At 48.5% G+C, this 22,638-nt stretch overlaps 1 protein-coding gene across 2 annotated transcripts; it reads right to left on the bottom strand.

Annotated features, from left to right (window-relative positions):
* Window positions 1-792: 792 nt before the first annotated feature.
* DHRS7B (dehydrogenase/reductase 7B) lies at window positions 793-11,438 on the bottom strand. Of its 2 annotated transcripts, none has more exons than XM_071443877.1 (7): window positions 11,380-11,438; window positions 6,684-6,859; window positions 4,714-4,829; window positions 3,883-4,093; window positions 3,163-3,255; window positions 1,724-1,876; window positions 793-1,383 (listed from the first exon to the last, which is right to left on the bottom strand). In XM_071443877.1, the coding sequence occupies exons 1-7, from the start codon at window positions 11,397-11,399 to the stop codon at window positions 1,178-1,180; spliced, it is 975 nt and encodes a 324-aa protein (XP_071299978.1). In that variant the 5' UTR covers window positions 11,400-11,438; the 3' UTR covers window positions 793-1,177. The 2 variants fall into 2 exon arrangements, with proteins under 2 accessions (XP_071299978.1, XP_071299979.1); XM_071443878.1 differs by lacking the exon at window positions 11,380-11,438 and adding an exon at window positions 10,705-10,769.
* Between the last annotated feature and the right edge of the window lie 11,200 nt (window positions 11,439-22,638).

Below are 22,638 nucleotides of genomic sequence, written 5' to 3'. Positions count from 1 at the left end.
CATAGCAATGTAATTTATTTGTCATCAGATGTGCACTCCCAGGCAGGACACATGGAAAATGCTGGCAAGTGCATGGAGGGGCAGGAGAGGTCTGAACCTTAGTTCCTACTAGTAGAGTTTATTTCAATTTTAAGATTATTTCTGTCCTCTATCTGTGCAGCAATTCCTTTTTCCTAATGGTGCTGGTATCCCTCACATGAGGAGAAGGGCTGAGGAATGGAACACAGCACCCTTCAGGCTGTCAGGCTCCCTGAAGTGATACCTGAACAGGCAGGTATCATTCCCCAATGGATGTGATCCTAATTAACATCCGTGATTGCTTTAAAGCAGATGAGAACAAAGGGTCTGTCTGCTACACTCTGCACTTGACACACATGGATTCTTCTCTAGTGCCAGAGAGTGCCTGGCATCCACAGGATCACACCTGCTCTGTGCTGCAGGTGGCCCAGGTGTGCTGCTGTCACCTGTGCAGTGTGTCCTGGCAGCAGCTGCCTTGCTGTGCTGTTCTACCTGTTCAGTGCTTCCCTGCATTCCTTGGGCTGGGATCCACAGAGCTGTCACTGCAGAATGAACTGTCCCAGTCCATCAGCAGGGCATGATTCAGACAGGTAAAATGATGCCAAATACACCCAAATTGTACATCAGTTACTTCTTTAAAAGTGGCACTGGACTGAGCTTAATTTATCAGCTGACTTGGCACGTTAACAGGAAGAGCTGTGAAGTTTCCCACTGCAAGCAGCATGTCCTGGATCAGACTGGAAGGAGTGGGAATGAGACACTGATCACGAGAGCTCCCAGCTGAGGACTGTATTTCACAGGGGTGGGGACAGCCAAGGGCTGCTCGTGTGAAGGCAGAACAGGTGGGTTTTATTTGTAGCAGGCCAGTAAAGCTGAGCATGCCTGCAGTGAGGTGAGGAGTCTCCCAGCCAGGGCCTCCCCAGCTGCAGTGTTCCCCTGAGCCCTCCCCTGCACCTCAGCTCTCCCCCATTGTCCAAGCACCTTCCTTCTCCAGCTGAGGTTTAGGTGCTGTCTTCCAGCAGTGTGGGGGAAACCACTTCCCAGTCTCCATGCAATGGTAAACAGCTTTTTGAGGAAGGGTTTTCCTGCAGGAGCACCTCCAGTGATGTCCCAGCCGACTGCAGGGGCTCAGCCTCTCCCTGCTCAGGCCAGCTGAGCTCTAAGAGCCCTTTGCTTTTCTCTCCTTTTTTGCTCTAGATGCCATTAAGGTGAAGAACAGCCTGGGGCAGAGGTTCCTCAGGTAGACAGCCAGGCAGGGGGTCAGGCCAGCCACAAGCACTTCCTTCTTCTTCTGTCCCACTGCATTGAGAACCACCTGAGCCACCTTGGCCGCCGTCTGTCCCTCGGCCGTGGTCTTGTCCATAACTGCCAAGGGAAAGCTGAGTGAGCACCAGCAGCAGCAGCAGCAGGTAAACCCCACTGAGCACCTTTCCTAGGAGTGCTCTAACTGCACGTGGCTGCTTGCTCTGGCTCTCACTCCAGCTGGGTATGGGAGCACAGGCAGCTGTTCCTCATGGCTGGCCCTGAAGGCAATAGTTGCTGTCTGGAAAGGTTCAATTTTGGGGCTTGCTGTTCCTACCCTACATCCAGAGTTGCTTTTTGATCCTTCAGGGCTAACCTGTGGCCCCACCAGAGGCCGTGTGTTGCAAACACACCTTATGATGACATGGAGATGCTTTGGAAAGGGCAGTGAGGGGTATCTCACCTCCATAGCGAGATCCATCCGCCGTGACAGCGTTGAGGGACAGGTTGGTCTGGATGTAGCCAGGGCTCACAACTGTCACTTCAATGTCATACTGCTCCACCTCTGCTCGCAGACAGTCAAAGAAGGCCTGGGTAGCGTGCTTAGAGGCAGCATCTGGAAAACAGGACAAGGACTGTGCACCAAGGAGAGGAGCAGGCTGGAGGAATTTTCATTTTCTGAATGAGATTTTCACTACAATGCAGCCACTCCTCAGCAAGAGCTGCTCTCCAGCCTCTGCCTTTGTTTTTGTTTAGTGAATGGCAGCAACAGGTAGTGAGAGTCAGAGGCAATTTAGGAAGACAAAATGTAAACTCAAGTTCAAAACTGGCTGGGATCCTGAGCTTAATATCACAGCCCTGCCAGAGCACTCCAGAGTGAGCCCAAGCTGCCTCCCAGTCCTGATAAAGGAGACCCAAAGCCTCTGGAAGGCACAGCTGGCTGCCCTGCACGTGCTGAGCACCAGGGACTTGCAGAGCAGGTTCAGGGCTTGGCTGCACAAAGGAAGAGCAGATGACACAGGCAGGCACAGCAGGGAAGCGTGGCCTAGGGCAGGATTTTCCCCCATGAAATGATGGCTGAGTGACTCCTTGTGCTTGGTCACTGCCTGTGGCTGCCCCCACCACACCAGCAGCACCAGAGCCAGCTCAGCAAGGGCTGAGGGCCCTGCAGTGATCCAGGCAAGGGCTGAGCTCCTGCTGCCACATCCACAGGCTCTGGTCCCTGGGAAGCAGCCTGGGAGCTCCTCAGAACACACTTTCTGCAGCTGGACCCACACCACCTGCAAAACCCCATGGCTCAGACATTCCAGGCTCTCCCCTCCTCAGCATCATTCCTGACCCACTGCATGCCATCACCACTCTACTTCTGGTGTTGACTTTCAGTGATTTACAGATGTTTGTGTGTCTGCTCTCATCTTAGTTCATCCATCTTTTAAAAGGTTTTTTTCTCAGTAATCCCACCAATATTTCTTGTCATAACTGATTTACCGTGAAGAGTTTGCTGGATCAAGATTGTTTAGGCTTTTGTTCTGGCATTGTTTGTACCACAGCACTTCATAATTTATTAAAACCAAAAATTCCTGCTTTCTTAGAGGAGATAATGCAGACAAATGACAAGGACAAAATACCATTAAATTATGGAATTATAATGACTCTCAAGATAGGACAATCAAGCTGTTTTCAAAACATATTCTCCATCCCTTAACAACTTTAGGACAGGGCTAAGATTTTGTATTTAAGAGTGCTGTCAGTGGTTTGCAACCCCTCTGAGGGTGATGCACAGCTCTGCCTTCCCTGCACACAGCCAATTCCATGGAGAGCTAAATGTGGAAGCAGGAGCCAAGTATTTATTCAGCCTGGTGCCCCAAATATGTCTTTCCCATCTTCTGTGGAGGTACTTACATGCAGATCTGAAAGGAATGCTTATTTTGCCTTGCACGCTGCTGATGGCCACAATGTGGCCTTGTCTCCTCTTGATCATGGAGGGGAGAAGTGCTAGCAAAGGACAGAAAAGACCCATTCAGACAACACTCCTGCCATTGCTGCTGTCAAGAATCAAAGCTTTCAGAGCACTCAGAGATGCTGAAGGGAATTACAAGATCCCTCTTCAGTGCAGGGGTTGGGACAGTGCTTGGGGCGCCTCTGACTGAAGCTGTGTCTGCCTGGGAGGGTCACCTGTGAGGAGATTCCTTGTGCCAGAGGCTGCACAAGGGCTGCTGTGGTGGCTCTGATCTCCCACACAGTGGGCAGCAGGATTTGCTTTTCTTGCCACCAGAACACCTTCCCATTTCCTGCAGCTGACACGCTCCAGGCTGATCTCTCTGTGTGACCAAAGCTTCCCAGGAAAGCTGCAGCTCCACTGGAACCCCCCACCACATTCTGTCAGGGCAGACAGGATAACTGGACCTCTTCCCAAGCCCCTGCCAGGCTGAAATCAGGAGATGGAACCAGGGATCATCTCCACTGGGGCATTTCCCACACAGTCATGTCCTCAGGCCTGCCCAGAACCCCAAACCTCCCTTCAGCCTGTGCTGTACCAGCCACAATGACATCACAAGCAAAGCTGTGCTCAGCTCTGGTGGTCTGCAGAGGCATCAGCCAAATCCTGTGGGTCACAGGTACCTTTGGTGAGGGCTACAGGTCCAAAGTAATTTGTTTCCATCACTTTTTTATCCACATGCAGCCCTGTGTCCACGATGGTGCCTCTGAAGCTGATGCCAGCGTTGTTGATCAGGATGTCCACGTGACCCAAGGCCTTGAGGATCTCCTCAGCTGCATTCACCACAGCCTTGGTGTCTGAGAGGTCAAACACCACAGTGTGAGGCTCGTGTGGCTGTGAAGAAACTCGAGTTAGCAAAATCCAGTTCAGTGCTGGGTGTGCCAGCTCTGGGATCCCCCAGCTCTGGAAGCACAGGAGCAGGGCCATCCAGACCCTGTTCCACAGGGGGAATTCATGGCACAAGCAGGTTGTGCCCCTGTACCCTGTTCCTTATCCCTGAGCCTAGCAAAGGGACAAGGGAGATCTTCCTCAAGTACTAAAGTTTCCTGTTGTCTTATTAAAGAAAATGCATCTGAAAAAGGCAAAACCTAACCCATGTGTTTTCTGCAGGAGCCAGCAGTACCTTTCTTAGCCACAGTCAGCAGGCATAGGCATAAAAAATAAAAACAGAAATGAAGTCACTTTTCTAGATTTGGTGTATGAGGTGCAGGTGTAAGAGGTCTGGACACTCTGCCCTCGTGTGCTTTCACTTCCATTCCTAGCCAAGCTGGCTTCTTTTAGGGGTTTTTACAAGGAATGACCTGCCAGCTCAGTGTACTCCTGTATCAGCATCCATCCCTAACCACAGCTATTGCTCAAGAGAACAGCCCACAGGCAATTCTGTAACTCCTGTGAGAGCCCAAGCAGAAATCCAGGCCAGGTGAGCCCAGGGCCTGTCCTGGTGCCACACTCACGTTCTTGCGGTGATTCTTGACAGCACAAAGCTCCTGCACCAGCCCCTTCAGCTTCTCACTGTCTCTGCCACACAGCACCAGCCTGGAGCCAGCTGCATGGAAAGCTTTGGCACATTCTGTGGAGAAGCAAGAAGAGAGAAAAGTGGGCATGTGAATATCAGCCAAAGGACAGATCCACATCAGCCCTGGGGACAGCTCAAAGTGCTGTTTGCTGCAGGGTCTTTATTGCAGGTGGCTTTATTGCTGCTGTGTGGTGGCCAGGCTGACTGACAGAGAGGACACAGCCACTCCCACTCTCCTGGGACTGTGACAGACACATGAGGCAGCTGCTGTGCTCACAACATTCTGTGCTGGTCAGACACTCACTGTGCTCTTCACACATCCTCCCCCTCAGCTGGTCACATTTGCCTCTTTGTTTTTGACCACAGTTACCCTGTGTGTGTCATCTAACACAGGTCTTAGGAGTTTCAGCACCTCCAGAGGTTCTGGGAGCCTGGGCTTTAATGCCTTCATCAAGGTGATTCTCCTCATGGGGAAAAGCCTGGAGAAGGGATGCCAGGCCATTGTCCTCCTAATTGCATGTTCCTGTCCCCTCTGGGAGCCAGAGGGACAAACTGCTTGTTTGCACAAGGGGTGACAGTGGATGGCAGTGAACACACAGTAATTAGAGGTGGTCTGGTGTATTAATAACTAGGAGTAAGGGGAGTTGTAGAAGATCTTGCAAATGAGTCAAAAAGGGAGGAAACTTTACAGTACAGTGGTGGAAGTCTCTACACCCCACAGCACAGACAGCTCCAGCTGGAAGGTGTCTCCTGGAATGCTAATTTCCTCTCTTCTTGATGAGAAGTACAAGATCCTTTACCACTCCCACTCTTTGGTTGAGGCAGGCAGAGAGAACCAGTTCATCTCCTTTGGCCAGTTCCTGAACACCCCTGTCCTTAGGGACAAACTCACATGCAAAGGCAGCATCAATTAAAGCTCTATTTGTTCTAGAAATGTACTCATCCTAATGAGAGGCCTTGATAGCAGAGAGCACCTTGTCTTCTCTTCAAGCAGCTTTTAAAGCAATTACTGAAAGCAGAATTAGAGAATGTAGCCACTGAAGCAAAACATAAGTTTCATTTGGAAAAAAATACTCCCTGGTGTTAATAATGCCAAGAGTTTGACTTTAGAGTGGATGGATTTGTACCATGACAGGTACCTTAACTTGAGGGTGAGGGACAAGGAGAAGGAGTGGAAAGTTTTGCAGAGCAGCTGGAATTATGTGAAGGCAGAACACAATTTCTGGGGGGTTTTAAAGAAACAATTTGGCTTCCTGGCTTTTTCAGGATTCAGGGAAAAGACCCCTGACAGCACAAGAACAGCATCTAATTCCTTGTTTGATGAGCTCCAGTTTATACAAGGTGATTTAAATTTTCTGTACCAAATGTTGAGACTTCCTTGCATATACATCTACAAGAAGAATCAATCAAAATTACTGTCTGAAAGGAAGGATGATAATGCACTTTTTTGACTTCAGGGACAATATGTAATGATATGGAAGAATCAATAATTTTATTTACACAAATTAAATCGAAAAATAAACCCCAGAAGAAGGTAGTTTATATCATGGCAGCCTTACTGGGAGCTGTAGTTGGTTCAGAGCTGGAAAAAGCCATTTCAGCCCTTCTTGCCCACCCAGGTGGGGCAGCAAGAGCTGGAGCTTCATGCACAGCACAGCAGTGACCTGAGAGCTGTGCCCAGGCTGCTCTGCTCATTTCCCTGGCATCTCCCAGGTGCTTATTGGAACAGGAATGGTCTCTACCAGGCTGGCAGGTGCTGGCAGAGTTGATTGAAACCAAGTGGTTATGACTCAGGTGGGAGCTGCGTGTCTCAAACTCAGATCAGCAGGAACTTTCAGCTCATTCCTGCTTTGCTCCTGCCACAGCCCCCTGCCTGTGCTGCCCTTGGTGGGCTGTGTGTGTCCATACCTTTCCCCAGGCCAGAGGTGGCCCCTGTGATCACCACCACAGCCTCCTGCAGGTAGGTTCGCATCCGCACCCACTGCAGCAGCCGGAACAGCGCGAAGATGCCCAGGCTGCCGAAGAGCAGCGGGATGATGACAGTGCTGGTGAAATCCATCAGCTTCCCTTTCTCAGCTGTCTTCCTAGAGCCACAGGGTGAGAGGAAAGAGAGCATTTCACCATGAGGAAAATGAGCAAAGGCCTGAAAACTACTTTCAAATTATTCTTCTTAACTCTGCCTTAGACCACCAATAAACCACCAAGGTACCTCTGTGTCTTCAGCAGGTTTTCTCATCCCTTCATTCAGGTTTTGGAAAGTTCACATCAGTCCCCACTTTTAGGCACTGAAACAGTAACGAAGTGAACATCCCAGCAGGACACTTGGTATTGCATCCTGTCAGCTGTCCCATCAGAAACTTGGGTTCAGGGATGCTGTTCCCGTGTTTTGCCCTAAATTCACCCTCTTGTGTGGAAGTTCCTCAGGGCTGGGATATTTCTCCACGTTCTTCTGATTGTATAAAACTGTTCAGATTTCTCTAGAACAGCCAGTACCAGAGTATCTACAAGCCAGAGATCAGTTACTGTGTGTTATCCCAGATGGATATAAGCCAGTCTGTCTTTTGGAGGCTCCAGGTTTTCTCTCTGAGCCAGTAATTTGCTTAACACACTGAAATCTCATCCTGGGATTGGATTCTGATACCAAGGCATAGCCCTAATCTCCTTGCTAAGCCATTCCTTCAAGAGAGTTTATGTGACAGCTTACTAAGGGCCAAAGAGCAAGTGGGACTCCTGTGAAAAGGCCACTAATTTTCCCTCTGTATATCCCTGAGCTTTTATCAAAGCTTGGTGTAAGAGTACAGTTAATTACAACCCCTTCCTGAAATCTTCTGGGTCACACATGAAGTCACAATGAAACATCAGGGTATTTTCCCTTCCCTTCTTCTTTCTCATGCAGGCAGAGTTTGAACTCTTGCAGTCTGAACTGCAAGACAGGCCTTTACTGGGAAGATACTGGGAAATTCTGGGCACACAACTTGTGTTCCTTCAAACACAAGGAGAGCATGAGAAGCAGGAAACAAGAGGTAACTACAATGCTAAGGCAGAATTCAGTGTCACTGAGGGGATGGCAGAGGCTCTGCATGCCATGGAACACAGCTAATGTGGAAAATGTCAGGCTCTTCCAGATACCCATCAGGGGCTTGGAGAGAATTCCTCAAATAGCTGCTCAGTGAACAGCTTGCTGAAATAGTAGTGAACTGAATAAAATAACTATTTCTGGGGTTACAGCTGGAACACAATAAAGTAACATATAAAGACAGCTCTAAATAAACCTGGCAAGGTCTAAAAACAAAACCACCAAGGTAGAACACAAATCTTCTTGGGGTCCTTTGGAGCTTCCCATTCCCAAAGTGACTCCTGTGTGTCTCAAGTCCTTCCTGGTGGGATGCAGTGTGGATCATGCAGGGAGACACCAGAGCAGCAGCTGCCCAGGCACAGGGAGTGTGCCCAGAGTGGGAAAGCAGAAACACCAAAGGAGGATTCAGCTCAGGCACTGCACAGCATCTTATTCCTGCACCCGAGTCTGGGAGTGCACACAGGGTGTGTTTGGCACTGGTCTGCAGCCAGGGACTGGGACAGTTCATTTGGCATAAGATAATGGATCTTCCCTGGAATAATTCCTGTGAAAGAGATGTTCTGACACAAGCCCACTGGATTTTCAGGCTGGATGAAAAGGTTCTCCTGACTGGTTCATGCTCAGCAGCTGCCTTCTCTATGATTTCCCTTTTTTTGCTCTCTCAAAGGTCTCTTGAGATTCACAGCACAAAGTGTGGGCAGGGACAGCAGGTGCTGTGCTGACATTGGGCTTACAGGACATTCTGGAATAAAAAAAAAAATCCCCAGCCCACATTCAGGCCCTTTCATTATTTCCCAAGTGGGAGCTGACAGCTGCACTGGCACTTCCTTCATGAGGCACTGGAAAAATCTGGCCCTGCTGTGGTTTCAGTGAAATGCAGGTGCAAAGGTAACTGAGAAGAGGGGCCTTTCCTGACACCTCTCCTAACTAAAGCACACTGAGATCTGACAAATATTTCTAATCTTTTATTGCATTTCTTTCCTTTTTCTCATGCTATACACAGGAACTGGGCAGATTGTCCATCTCTGCCTGAGGGCTGCAGCAAACCAAGAACCCAGGCAGGAGCAACAGCTGCTCTGGCAGCTCCCAGGCTGGAGCCTGAGCCAACAGGTAACAGCTCTGGGCAGGGGAAAGATGGGATGGGGAAGAGAAGGAGAGGAGCCAGAGAGACAAGGATTTGCCAATCAGAGATGTAAATCCCTCTATATATTTTAATATATAATTTATATATCTTTATCTATATATTTATGTATATTATATATTTAATATATATTATATATAATTTATATATTATATATAAATAATATATTATTTTATATAATATATAATTTAATCTATAATATATAAATATATTAATATATTGGTTATATTATATTATATTATATTATATTTATATTTATATTTATATTTTTGGGGGAATGCAGATGCAGTGCCTTCTTCCAAGGTGCTCAAATGGCCTCTTATAAAAAAACCCCAAAACAAAGAAAATCTCAGATCAGTCAGACTTGAGAGAGAGCACAACCCAGCTGAATAAATCATTTGGGACAGAAAAACTTCTGTAACACTTCAGACCCACAGCAACAAGTTTTGCTTTGATTTCCTGACCTGCTTCTATCACAACCCCAACTTTAGGTGACACTGAAGCAGCCAAAGGCAGCCCAGAGCAGGAAATGCTGTGTCACACTGAAAATGGGGGTGAGGGTGGGGGACACGTGGGGGCCACCCCTCATCTGAGATGCATTCACCATCCCAGGCCTCCTGCTCCAAGGTCTGAGACCCCATCATCACCTCTGTTCAGTAATTTGGGTATTCAGGCTGAAAAACCCCTCTGTTTTTAACAGGTAATGTTTATTACACCAAGTTTCAGCCTGGGAGGAGCCTCTGCTCATTAACTGCAACCCAAGTCCTGCAATTCCCAATTCTCCATCCCAAAGGGCAGGATTGGGACATGCAGGTTACCAGAGAGCAGAAATAAGAACACTGATAATGTCAGCAGATACAGGTGACAGGAGACTTTTTTTGAAACTTTTTAAATCACATTTATCCACTTTAATTGGATTAATGTGATTTATTCCCATAGAATAAATTACAATCATCCAATTAAAAATAAACCCAGAACTTTCCCTTTAAAACAAAACTGGGTGTTCTCCCATAAAAGCCAGGACAGTGGTTTCTCAAAGAACAAAGATTAATGACCTTATTCATTAATAAGGTCAAGGGTGCAAAGATGAGAGCAGATCCTAAAGAACCAAACCCCTGGAAGCTTCCCCAAACAAGGGGGGAATAAAGCTGATTGTGCAGCTCCAGGGTCCCAGAATCACATTGTCCTTTAGGTGACAAGTGGCACCAGCTGGGAGGCTGCAACCCCAAACCCAACGGCTTGAGGGATAAAAGGAAGGGGGGGAAAAACTGGTTTTCCTAAGGAAAAAAGCACAGCCCCTGTGGGCTTGAGTGAGAGCTTTAGTCTGAAGAAAGCACAAGGTCCTACCTGAGAAAGGAAGGGGCTCACCAACAGTGGCTCTGAGCTGGAGCTGCCTCGGTGCTGCCTCAGGACAGCCCCGAGTTAAATGTGGAACTGGCAGCGATCCAAGCAAGTGTCCAATGCCAGCCCAGCCCGGGCTGCCTCTAAAAACAAACCCAGGGAACACAGCCCTGACCTTTCCAGGGCACGGGGAATTCAACCCCCACACCGAGAAAACAGAGTGAGCTCAAACGCTGAAAGCAGTAAAAACTGCTCAGGAGGAATGCAGCAACTGGGCAGAGCTCCTCATCCAAACAGGGAGCAGGAGGAGAGAACAGCCCAGCTGGAATTTCCAAAGAAAGCTGGAATTCCCAAAGCCAGCCAGGCATTACCTGAAGCATCAGCCTCTGCTGGATCTCTGCAGTCCTTCAGTGCATCCTGCCCGAGTTCTTCAACCCAATGTGCAGCAAAAAGGGAAAAAATTTGTTTGCAGCACCCAGAAACCAGCCCGGACTTGAGGAATTACCTGGAATCCCACCTGGTCTAGTGGAAGGTGCTGGCAGGGGTGGAATGAGAGGGGATTTAAGGTTCTTTCAACCCGAGCCAGCCTAGGATTCTATGAAATCGTTTTCTCTTATCTTCCTGCCCCTTTTACTCAGGTACAAAGTGTAATTCCAAAGTGTAATTCCTCCCTCCCTCCCTCCCACACGGAATTCCTCCGTTGGTGTTCGGGACAGAAACAACGGCGGCCTGATCAGAAAACTCAAACATTTGTTGTTCCAGACAAAGCCTTTTGCAGACATTTACCAAATCAAGAGCCACCTAAACCTCCGTGAGACCATGACGGCCGGCTGTCCCTGATTTATCTGTAATTGGGTTTTTAATTTATCTGTAATTGGGTTTTTAATGTCGGTACCAGCGGTGAACTCTGTCCCGGAGAGCGCCTGGCGTCCCTGCGCGCTCCAGCGCCGCCTTCCCCCAAGCTCTCCCGCGCTCCCCTGAGCCCCGCAGCCCCCCGGCCCCTCCCGGGTGTCCCCCCCGTCCCTCCCTGTCCCCTCTGTCCCCACCTGGCCGCCGCCGTCACCATGGCCACCGCCGGAAGTGGGCCCGGGTCGCTTCCGCCCGGACTCCTCTCCCCGTGACGCCAACCGGAAGTGGCTGTGGGAGAGTAGCTGCCCTCACCTGTCCCCCCGCCTGTGCAGCCCCTCCGGAAGCGGCGATGCAATCAGAGGTTCCGCCCTCTCGGGGTCCCCGCCGGGTGGGTCTTGCCCTCAGTCCCAGAATCCCAAAATCCCGAAGGGGTCAGGCTGGAAGGGACTGTGGGGCGTGGGTTCAGCCTCCCTGCTCAGGGCCGTCCCAGAGCACGGAACAGGGTTGCTCTGGAATATGGCCGGTGAGGGAGGGAGGCTCCACAGCCTCTCCCCTCAGAGCTCGGGCACTGTGACATCGGCACAGGACACCCCAAAATCCCCTCCTGAGGGTGACACTGGCACAGGACACTCCCAAAATCCCACCCTGAGGGTGACATTGGCACAGGACACCCCCAAAATCCCACCCTGAGGGTGACATTGGCACAGGACAGGACTGTGCAAGGTGTGACTGTGAGAAACAGCAGTAAATTCCTGTAAGAGAAAATAGACATTTCTGCAGAGCCTTTTTCAAATCTGTGATGGGGAAAAACCCAAATTTTTCTGATTTTCCATGAGCTCTGTGCAGAAATAGGGCTTGGATGTGCAGCTGTAAATCCCCTGGCACTGATAAGGGCACAAACCTGGCCCCACTGATCCCAAAAGCCCAAAGTCCAAATGTGTCAGGATTCTTGCCCTGAGGAAGGAAAGGCACAGGGCATTGCTCTTAGTGAAGGATTTTGTGAGGTTTTTGTGATTCCATTTACAGAGGAATCAGAAATACTGAAATGTTTCCAAGGGTATTTAATCCCAGATGTCTTTCCCTGTGCTCAGCAGAGAGATAAAGGACAGGGTTTTTGCAGCAGTTCTTTGAAAGGTGGTTTTATCATCCATTTTTATGGTAAGTTTTTTCTGCTCATCTCTTCTAATAGGGAAAACACTGAAATTAATTCAAAGCTTCAATGCTGGTTCATGATTAGTAAGGGATCAATATTTCAGGGAAAAAATGAGAAAATAATTCAAAATCTTCCTAAAAAATTCTGTCTGAAAGGAAGGATGATAATGCACTTTTTTGACTTCAGGGACAATATGTAATGATATGGAAGAATCAATCATTTTATTTACACAAATTAAATCGAAAAATAAACCCCAGAAGAAGGTAGTTTATGCCATGGCAGCCTTACTGGGAGCTGTAGTTGGTTCAGAGCTGGAAAAAGCCATTTCAGTCCTTCTTGCCCACCCAGGTGGGGCAGCAAGAGCTGGAGCTTCATGCACAGCACAGCAGTGACCTGAGAGCTGTGCCCAGGCTGCTCTGCTCATTTCCCTGGCATCTCCCAGGTGCTTATTGGAACAGGAACCTGCTCAAATGCTCTCTCCCAGGCTGGCAGGTGCTGGCAGAGCTGATTGAAACCAAGTCCCACAGCAAAAGCTCAGATTGGAGCTGCAGCTGCAAAGTCAGTGGAGTAAAGGTTGACTTTGTTGCTTTGACTGGGATTCAATTTCCTTAGGTTAATATAATGTAATTAGCAAGAAAATCACCTCTGATTTAAAGCTGCTCATTGACACATCATGCACTGGGATTAGAAGATTTACTGATGTCAACATGTCTTTGTTCTCAGAACCACCAGTGAAGACTCTCCCCCAAATCTAGGACTGGTTTGCAGACTGGGCAAGCCCCAACCGGTAAATGTTGGCATCATGTAAAACTATGCTTGTTGGTTTTATTTGCACTCAAATCTCTTTCCTTTCTCATTTTGTCAGGCCACAACTGCAGAGGGCTGGAATCCTTTTAGCATGTTAACACTTCCTTGACAAACATCCTGCTGTTCTGTTGCTGCCCTCTTGCAGTGCAGGAGCTCATTCTTGACGGGGAGAAAAGAAAAAATCTCCAAACTCAAGGATTTGAGTTTGCACTTGTGTTTGGTGACATCTGCAATCACTGAATGCAGATCTGCAGCCTTTTAACCCTAATCTCTAGGGCAGCAATTTTGTGCCCTAGTTCCTGTGGGCTCTTATTTGTCATTTTTTTCTTTTTCCAGGAGTATAAGATGCAGCTTCTTTCTGTAAGAAAAGCTTTGGTTGCTTACCCTAAGAGCAAAGATCTGGGCAGAAATCCCCACAGGGTAACAAAACCCTTCCCCAGGGAAAACATCCTTGAACTAGCTTGAACTGAGAGTTCCCAGTTTCACAATGCCTGTGGCTGGGAGATGTAAATGTTCCAAGGGCTGTGGCAGGATTAAAGATTTTCTTGTCTCAGCCTCTCATAGAAGGGTGCAGACTCTCATCCTCCCCTCCCTGCTCCCACACTGGAGTCAATGAAAACATTCTGGGGTGGTAGGGGGGGGGGGGGAAAGCAGACCTAGGATGGAAAACAGACAAATAAGGGCTTCTCAGGGCTTTTCCAGTTCTTTGCCCCTGCAGCTGTTTGCAGATTTGTCTGTGTCCCTTTCAGACAGTGACCCAAGAAAATGTTCTTAACTTTTGCCTCAGTTGTAGTTCTGGTTTGGACCTGGGCTCTGACTCAAGGACATCAAACTCCTTTCAGAGAACTTTCTGGGTACTTGGTCACTATTTCTCTCAGCTCTTGTCTCTGGGAGAATTTTGCTGCAGGTTCAGTTCAGTTTTTTTCCACCACCTGAGTATTATTTTTCTTTCCCAGCTATTTTCTATAAGGTTTGTTTGTAATTACTGTCTCCTCCAGAGCCTGCACTGCAGCATTTCCAAGCTCAGTGTGAGAACAGTGTAGACTTAGTGAAACTGCATTTCTGATGTGTGATCGTGCTGCAAATCCCCAATCCTTGCAGATAACCCAAGAGCTGGGGAAGAGGGAGAGGCAGCAATCTCCTCTCCTCCTGCAGATCCCCACACTCCACAGCCACTTTAATGGAGCTGAATGCTTCCAGGGGAGAGAGTGATGTTCTGTCACACACAGAAATGGCAAAGCTGAGGCACCATTTCCATAAATAGATGCTAATTGTGGTTGTTTTAATTGATGAGAGAACCTACAGGCCAGCTGTACAGAAGTATTTCCTACCTGCAGCTTCACTGCTCTCACCCAGCCCTGCCCTTCCCTGCTGCCTTTACTTGGTTTGGAGGAGGGAAAGCAGGACCAGGCTGAGGGTTGGGCCCCCCAAGAGCTGTAAAGGTGCAGACACATCTGCAGAGGAGAGGAGAGCCCACCCCTGTCTGGGTTTGGGTGGGTCAGGAAGGAGTTAAATGACAGCAGAGGGAGAGGCTGTGCTATTGTTCAGGCATCCCTGGGTCCAGGGTGGCTGATCTCTATTCCCGGATCTGCCTCTGGCTTCCTGCACGACCTTGGACCGCTCCCTTACCTTTTCTTTTCCTTAGCTCCCAAACTACAACATGGAAATCCTTCTCTTCCTGTGGTGCCTCGTTCCCTGCAGGATTCAGGGGGCTGAGGTTCTCTGGTGGGAGATCAGGGGAGCACAGGAACGCGTTTCCACTCAGAAAGATTTAAGGAGAGAGCAGCAATTTTTGGGGCATGTTCCTGATCGTTCGGATCCAGCACGAGCTGTTCATATTTGGGTGATTTTGGGGTTTTTTAGCAGCAAACTTGTGGTGAAAGGCAAATGTTGGTGCAGCTGCCCAGAGCGCTGCCAGCTGCAAGGAGCCTGTTCTTCACTAGATGGTGCTTTGATCAAAGATTTGGATAACCGCAGTTCTTTCTGCACAGAATTTCCTAATTTTTTCTTCCCCAGTCTCCATTCCTGCCCCTTTTTCTGCCTTTAACACCACGGGGGACACTTAATGATGCTGGATATCGAACAAGGCTAATCTGTGGTACTGCAGGCTCCAAGCACCCACCAGCCCGCCGGGCTCCCGGGCTTTGGGGTTTGAAGTGTGGATCAGCGCTGCTGGGCTGTGGCAGAGAATTGAATTCTTTCCGTGTTTTCTATTCCCATAAGGAAAAGGCTTCAAAGAGCAGGTCCCCTCCCCCTCTCTGCTGGTGAAGGGCATTTAGGGAAGCTGGGAAAGAAATCCAGCCCTGACAGACGCATTTATTTAACAAACCACTGCCTTTCCCTACCTTAGCAGAAAACTGGGTGTTTTTTAAAAAGGTGATTGCTGCTTTTATATCCATTTTTGTATTCAGGAGATGGTTACCTAGCCAAGGTCATTGCTGCTGCATGCCTGGATCGAGCAGCGAGCAGCTCCTCTTCGTGAATGAGCGCTGCTTTCAGTGGGGCTCCCCCAAGGAAAAAATAGGAATTAGGCTTGGATCTGGGCAGCACAAGGTCCCAGGCTGCTGCCGGGCAGAGAAAGCCACAGGAACAGCGTCCCCTTTTCCAACGGCAGCCGAGGGGATGAATGAAGCTGTAATCAAACATTTCCTGTGCAGACATGCACGGGGCTGGGCTGGGCTGTGACAGCCTGTTCCAATCCGGCACACACGGGGAGAACCAGCGGCTGGGCCCCCGCCACGTCTCCCTGGGGCTGTCGCCTCCCTGGGGACGGTCCCTGCAGCCCCAGTGGTGTCGCCAGTGCCTCGGTGCCAGGCGGCTGTGCCAGTGCCCGCGGGCACCCCGGCTCTGCCGGCGGGTCCCATCGCGCACAGCTCCCTCCCCGCTTTGGCGAACGTCGATGAATGGGCTGGGGCTGGGGCTGAGGCTGAGGCTGGGGCTGGGCTGGAGATGGGGCTGGGGCTGGGTGCCAGCTCTGACCCCACAGCCACGCTCAGTCACAGCCCCAGACCTCGCTCTTGCCCCCAGCACCGCCCCGGCCGCTGCTGCCAACGCCAAGGTGGAGGGTTCGATCCCCGGCTGGGCCGATCACGTCCGAGTCGGGCTCGGTGATCCCTGTGGGTCCCTCCCCGCTCGGAATTTCCCGGGGTTCTGTGCCTGCAGAATCCTGTGTGTGCCCGCAGCACCTCACTCCTCACATGCAGGACGTTGCGCTCATGGCAGCGATGTCCCCACAGCAGGGACACAGCGATGCCGAACTGCAGTGGGACACAAAACTCCTCTGGGGACCGGGGCTGACACGGATTTCTGTGCCATTCCCCTGTTAGCGTCCCACTGCACATGCATTTGTTCATCGTTATTAAGATATTGATGCTGACTAAAGCCTGACCCTGATCACACAGAAATTCACCCAGTGAGAAGGGGGGACAGGGCATTTCCTCACATCTCCCATCTGGAGAGCAAACCCCTCTCCCAGTCCCTCCTGCCTGACAGGGAAGGGGTTTGGTGACCCAGGAATTGCATCACTGGCGCGTGCAGATTTTTTTTGTTGTTTTCCCCCTGAAATGTGCTTGTTTTATTGTTTTCCTCCGATGGAATTTGCCAGCGTGTCCCAAATTACGTGGTTCTGAGATGTAAAAGCAACATACCTGTGTGGGGGAGAGAATGAGTGGTTTGCACTGTGCAAGCTGGCTCTTCCTTCCCTCCTCCCTTCTCCCCACATCCCCATGTGCTATGGAGCCAGCTGCTCCCGGAATAGTTTGGGAATGAAATGTCACCATTTGAAACTGGTGAGTCACACTTTTGGGAGGAGGGGAGGAGAGAATCTGAAATCTTGCCGTGTGGCAGAGCGTCTCCTGGTGAGTACAGAGAGATTTTTAAAACCACAGACTCCCTGATGATGGAGTTGAGGGGCTTTGAACAGAGGCTGCTGGGTGTGTCCACGCTGCTTTTTTTTTTTTTTTTTCTTTTCTTTTTCTTTTTTTTTTTTTTTTTAGTAGGATCTCAAAATCTTCTGCAAACTTGAATTTTCTTCCCCAACATGCCCATTGCAGCTGGATGCTGGTGCCTCCTCCAGCGGCCCTGGGTTGTGTCTGTCTGACAACACACCTCCAGTGACTCTCTTAATTAAGTCTCCCGCACTGCTGCGAGGTGTGTAATTACAGCGAGACCTGACTTAAGCATCCACTCGAGGGACTAACAAAAAGAATTCTTAACCAGAGCAGGGAGGAACAGAACTTTACTGAATAAATTTTTTAAAATATATTTTAGGGGAAGTTTATTAAACAAGGGAGGGTAGTTATTTTGGGTTTTCTTTCTCCCAAAATAAGGATGATGCCTTTAATATACTGAGCATTAACAAAATCAGCTTTTCTTTTCCTACCAAAAGCATACTTGATAAATTCTGTGTTTTAACAGAGATTACTATAAAAAAAGTGTCAATTAGTGCAAATGGTGGCAACGATCTTGCAAAATGAACTACTGTTTATCAGAAGCTCAGCAGTTTTCCTCCTCTGCCCAAGCCCAGTGACAGATTATTTTAGTGAAAGGGCAGCCCTCAGGATTGCAGTTTTAGGGTGCTGTAACCACCTGGCAGCTTGGCCTCGCAGGTCCCAAGATCTGTAAGTCTGGAGGTGGCTGTAACACTACTGGTGCCTCCCAAGGAGTGCAGCAGTTCCAGGAGGGTGGATTTTGGCTCTTGCTGGCCCAGCTCGCTGTCAGAGGTGCCAGTCCTGCCCCGAGGTGGCAGCTGGGCTGTGCATCCCCAATCCAAGCCAGCAATCATTTCAGGTTCTGCTGCTATTCCGAGCATTGTGGTGACACGGGGAGATGTGCCACCCATCCTGCAGCCCCAGTGATCTCCAGCTGAAGGCCAAGGAGAAGCTGGAAATAGGAATAGCAGAAATAGCCCCCAGAGGGGCTGTCAACCCTCAGGTCCCACCTTCAGTGGCATTCTGAGTTCATGCTGTGAGTAAAACTCCCAAATTGCTCACCAAGCTTGCAGTCAACTTGGTGGGGATTTTGCAGGCATAAGGCCCTGGAGGGTTTGATGCCATCTCTGCTTTATTTGGAAGACTGAGCTCAGAGCAAGATTTTATGAAGTGTGCATTTCTATCTCAAATTCTAGATAGCTTTAACAAGAAACCCACATCCTCCATTGTCACTGGATTTGACAGAAAACCCTGGCTGCAGAAATTTGCTGCAGAGCCTCAGATTTTCTTTAATACAAAATAAAACAGCCTCAGAGACAGCATTGAAAAGTGAAATCTGGGTTCTATTCCACGTGCATTTTCTCAGCAGAAAAGCCTATTTATTTTCTTAAGTGTATCACTGTTGTCCTTTTTTCTTAAGTCAGACTGTCACAGTGATTTTGCACTGCAGGGCTCCTCAGAGTCCAACCAGCAGCGCTGCAGGAGCTGAAAGTTGCAGCAGCAATGCAGGAGTGAGCCAAAGAGCCAGGTCAGAAAAGAGAACCCCTCTGGGTACCTGCTGCACCCTCAGGTGGGAACTTGGAGCTATTCCAAACCAGCAACTCCTCAGAGATGGGAATGTCAGTGGATTATCAATTCTGAGACATAGTGACACCATTTTAGTGCTTGGTGTTGTCTTACCTATGTTTGTTCTAGCATGGGTGTCTGTCTGCTGGGTTTAGCTCCCCAGATTCCTGCTGGGGATTCCCTTTAGCCTGCAGCTTCCTGCAGATAACTCCCATGATAATGCTGGGAATGATCAGTGCAAATACTCCCTATGGAAAAGCAGCTTGTTTCTCAGAATGAGATTATTGTCCTTTCAAATAGAGTAACAAAAGACAAATTTACTGAGTATACAACTCACTGAAATACTGCATCTTTCAGAGATATGTGATGATTTCTTTAAAACTTGGTGGATTTTTGCCCAAATCAAAGGATTTTGTCTCATCAGCTACAGTGGGATTTCCCAGAGGGCCTGAGACAACACATCCTCAGCCTCTTGGACCTTGGCTGAACTGATACATAATGTGTGGAAGTCTTCCCAACAGGAACAAGCAACCCTAGAAGGCCAAGATTGCCACTGATCTGGTTTTGGGGGAAAAAAAAAAAAAAAAAGACAACTGAAATGACGTTGGACATTCATTAGCAGAGCATTGTCAGAACACAATAGAAGAACAGACAAAAGCCAGTCCAGATTCTGTGGTATTTCCTAAAGGGCTCCCTCTGGCACATGGCTATTCCCTGCCAATCCTTCTGTATTGTTTTTGATAATGAAGAGAAGCTGAACAGATGATTGTTGTATTGTCCACTAAGTGATTCATTTACATTAAATAGTGCTCCAAAAGTAGGCTTTGGGTGGACTTTTTTAGTCACTTCAGTTATTTATTTATACAGTTTAATTACTGTCTTTTAACTCTCCACTGTAATAATTATTTCCTGATTGCTTCAGCTAAATTACTCCTCTGGAGTCAGTGGTCCAACAAGCCCTGACATGAGAGGCAGCATCCATGCATTTTCAAAGGAGCTTAATTTTGAATGGCCACCTCCAGGGAAGTGCTCCTGCTTGGGGAAGGTGCTGAGATTCTTGAGCACCTGCAGGTCCCTGGTGTCCCTGGTGCCTGGCACTGAATGCAGCAGGAACTTTTCTGCATAAACCATCTCAGTTCCATGAATTTCCCTGTTAACCTCTCAACTCCTGCTATATCTTCACCAAGGTTCTTGATTAACCCAGGGCTTCCACTGCAATTTCAGACTTGTCTTACAGAGGTCAAAAGTTTTGGTTTGGTTTGGTTTGCAAATGTGACAGATGTTATGTGCTTGAGGCCATGTTGTTGGAGGAGATCTTCAGTGTGAGAAGATATTTAGCCCCAAATCCACATCCAGGGCTGCATGACCACTAACTGGGATGTACTAATGGGTGGGGGAGAATGACATGTACTGAAGGGCTCTTTGATGGCTTAAGAATTTGAGGAAATCAACACTCCAGGCCTTTTGATCTCCAGTTCTCTGAGAAGCTGCATGACTTTGTTGAGTGGCTGCAGTTGCATCTCAAATTCCCTGATTTTGCAATTTTTCTCTCCTCCTTATTCCATGTACAAGGCAGGGAAGCAGGGACACAGAGAGAGGAAGGGAACAGTCCCAACAGTGTTGAGCTGTCCATGTCATGTGGCCCCAGTTTAAACCTCCCAGGGCAGAGCAAGGCAGCCTTTGCAGGCTGGCATTTCCTCAGTTCCCTCTCCTTCCATTTGGGAAAAACAAACTCGCCAGCCCTGTGCCAAGATCCCAAAGAGAGAACAGAAGTCTGTTTTGATGAGTTTAGATGCCTGTACCTGCCAAAATGAGGCAAGATTGACTTTTTGTAACCAGTTTCCTACCAACTTCTCAGCCAAATGAACACAGAGGACAAGAATATTCCAGTTCCACTGTAGCCTTCCAGCTCCTCACCATTCCCTACTGCTCTGGCTACAGAAACTGGGCAGAAGCTGCTGTGTGACATCCTAAGATTTAGGTTTCTGTTTGTGTCACATTTTTGTTACCCAGCTTCAGAAACTGCCTTTACCTGACCTGTGATTAAAGCAAACTCCCCACCCTCGGCATCTGCCTGAGCTTCAGCCTTCATCTGGGTTATGTGGCATCATCATCAACGAGGAGACTCAGCAGACCCAGAAATCAAACCCTCCCTGCATAAACCCACCAAGCAGTGCCAGGGTTTCCCCTGCTGGCTCCCACTTTGCCCTGCAGCGTTGCTCTCCCCGTGTTCCTGCTGTCCCAGGGCTCCGTGCTCAGTGGCAGCCATGGAATCCAACCCTGCATTAGCAGCTCCATAATAGCTGTGCTCAGTGGAACCCAGCTCCCCTCATTAATCCAGAAAATGAGAGTTGTTTTTGTACATTTGAGAAGCTAATTATTTAAGTGCTGGGAATTAAGGCTCATCAGATGCTGGTGACTGAGTTTGGCTTTGCATCCCAGGGGATGGAAGGAGACCAAGGGAAGCTGGTTTTGCACAGGTGAGCAGTACAGCAGCTCACCAGCTGGGAACAGATCCCTGCCTACCTGATGCATAAAAACCCCTCTCTTTGTACATCTCTGTTCTTCCAGACATCATCCAGTGACTCAGAGAAGCTGTGGATGCCCCATCTCTGAAGTGTTCAAGGCCAGGTTGGACGGGGCTTGAAGCCACCTGTTCTAGTGAAAAGTGTCCTTGACCACAGCATGGGGCTGGAACTGGATTATCTTCAGTATCTCTTCCAAGCAAAATCATTCTATGATCCTGTGATTCTTCCCATTCAAATAAATTTTTCTAATCACCACTGATCAAGTAATCCTATATATAAGATTTCATTTTTTCCTACCAGGAGAAGGTGTGCCCCACTTGAGGTTGACCTAACCTTTATATTTTGCAATAAATCAATATTGCCTTGTCTCAGGTGGGTTTTTAGAAAATGAAATGAGCTCACACCATTTTTTCTCCTATAATCAGTTGTCCTTCAGCCTTACCTTTGACCACCATACTCAGAGAAAGGTTTAGATAGAAATGCTGCTCCCTGACCTATGAAGGGACCTTCCAGTGCCTTGGGAAACAGGAGATGAACTGGGTGAAAACCCCCCTTGTCTGTGAGAAACCACAGATGAGGCCAGATCTGCTGTTCTAAACAAAGTTTTTACAAGAGAATGACTTGCAACAGTACATGGGTGCTTTTGACATTCTTCCCAGAAAGTGACAGAAAATCTATTGATGCTATTGCCAATAACTATAGGCTGAGGAACAGGGACTTGGTTCCTGGATGTCACTGGATGGATCCCCTCTTCATTACAAGCAGCTTGCCAAGGACAAATGTTTCATTTCTTATGGAGATAGCCAATGTCCTGTGTTGTCTTCAGAGGCTGAGGGAGTGAACTGCTCTGTGTGTTCACTTGAAGCCAGATGTTAAAAGTATTGTCTGGATGTAATTGCTTTGACAAATAGCAGGAATGACATTTTAGCTCCATTCAAGTCGGTGGCAAAATTCCTGTTGAGTTCAGCTGGGGCCAAGATTTCACCCTCTGACAGCGCTGACGGGAAATCTAACGAGGGATCTGCAGAAAAATAAGCAGAGGCATTGTGTTTTTCTAGGACTATTTTCAATCCACAGGCCATGAATCCTTGGAGTCTTGTGCACTGCTTTGAAGAGGTCTGCAAAAGATCTCAAAGACAAGGAATTTTAGAGTCAGTACCTTTAAATTTGCTATACGGGGGCCATGAATCCAAAGTCAGCTTTAACCACTGAAATCCACCTGTCTGTGCAGCCCTGGGACTGACAATCATCCTTCTGGCAGGATCTGCTCAGCTGAACCAATCCTTTATCATGGAATGTTGTGGATTCAAGAAACCACTGTGTCCTAAGCTAAGACTGAGCCATGTGGAAATCTCTGCTCTGGCACCTACCAGGTGCCATTACCGATGGACTGGGATGAAAACCAGGCTTTTTAGAGAAGCTGGCATAGCTGGGACTTTCCAACCCCTTTGGTTTTGTAGCAAGGTCAGTATT

The sequence above is a fragment of the Agelaius tricolor genome, unplaced genomic scaffold (assembly GCF_023055355.1).
Source record: "Agelaius tricolor isolate 1412-34295 unplaced genomic scaffold, bAgeTri1.0.p SCAF_19, whole genome shotgun sequence".
Classification (NCBI taxonomy): domain Eukaryota; kingdom Metazoa; phylum Chordata; class Aves; order Passeriformes; family Icteridae; genus Agelaius; species Agelaius tricolor.
This window is presented reverse-complemented; position numbering and strand designations above follow the sequence as displayed.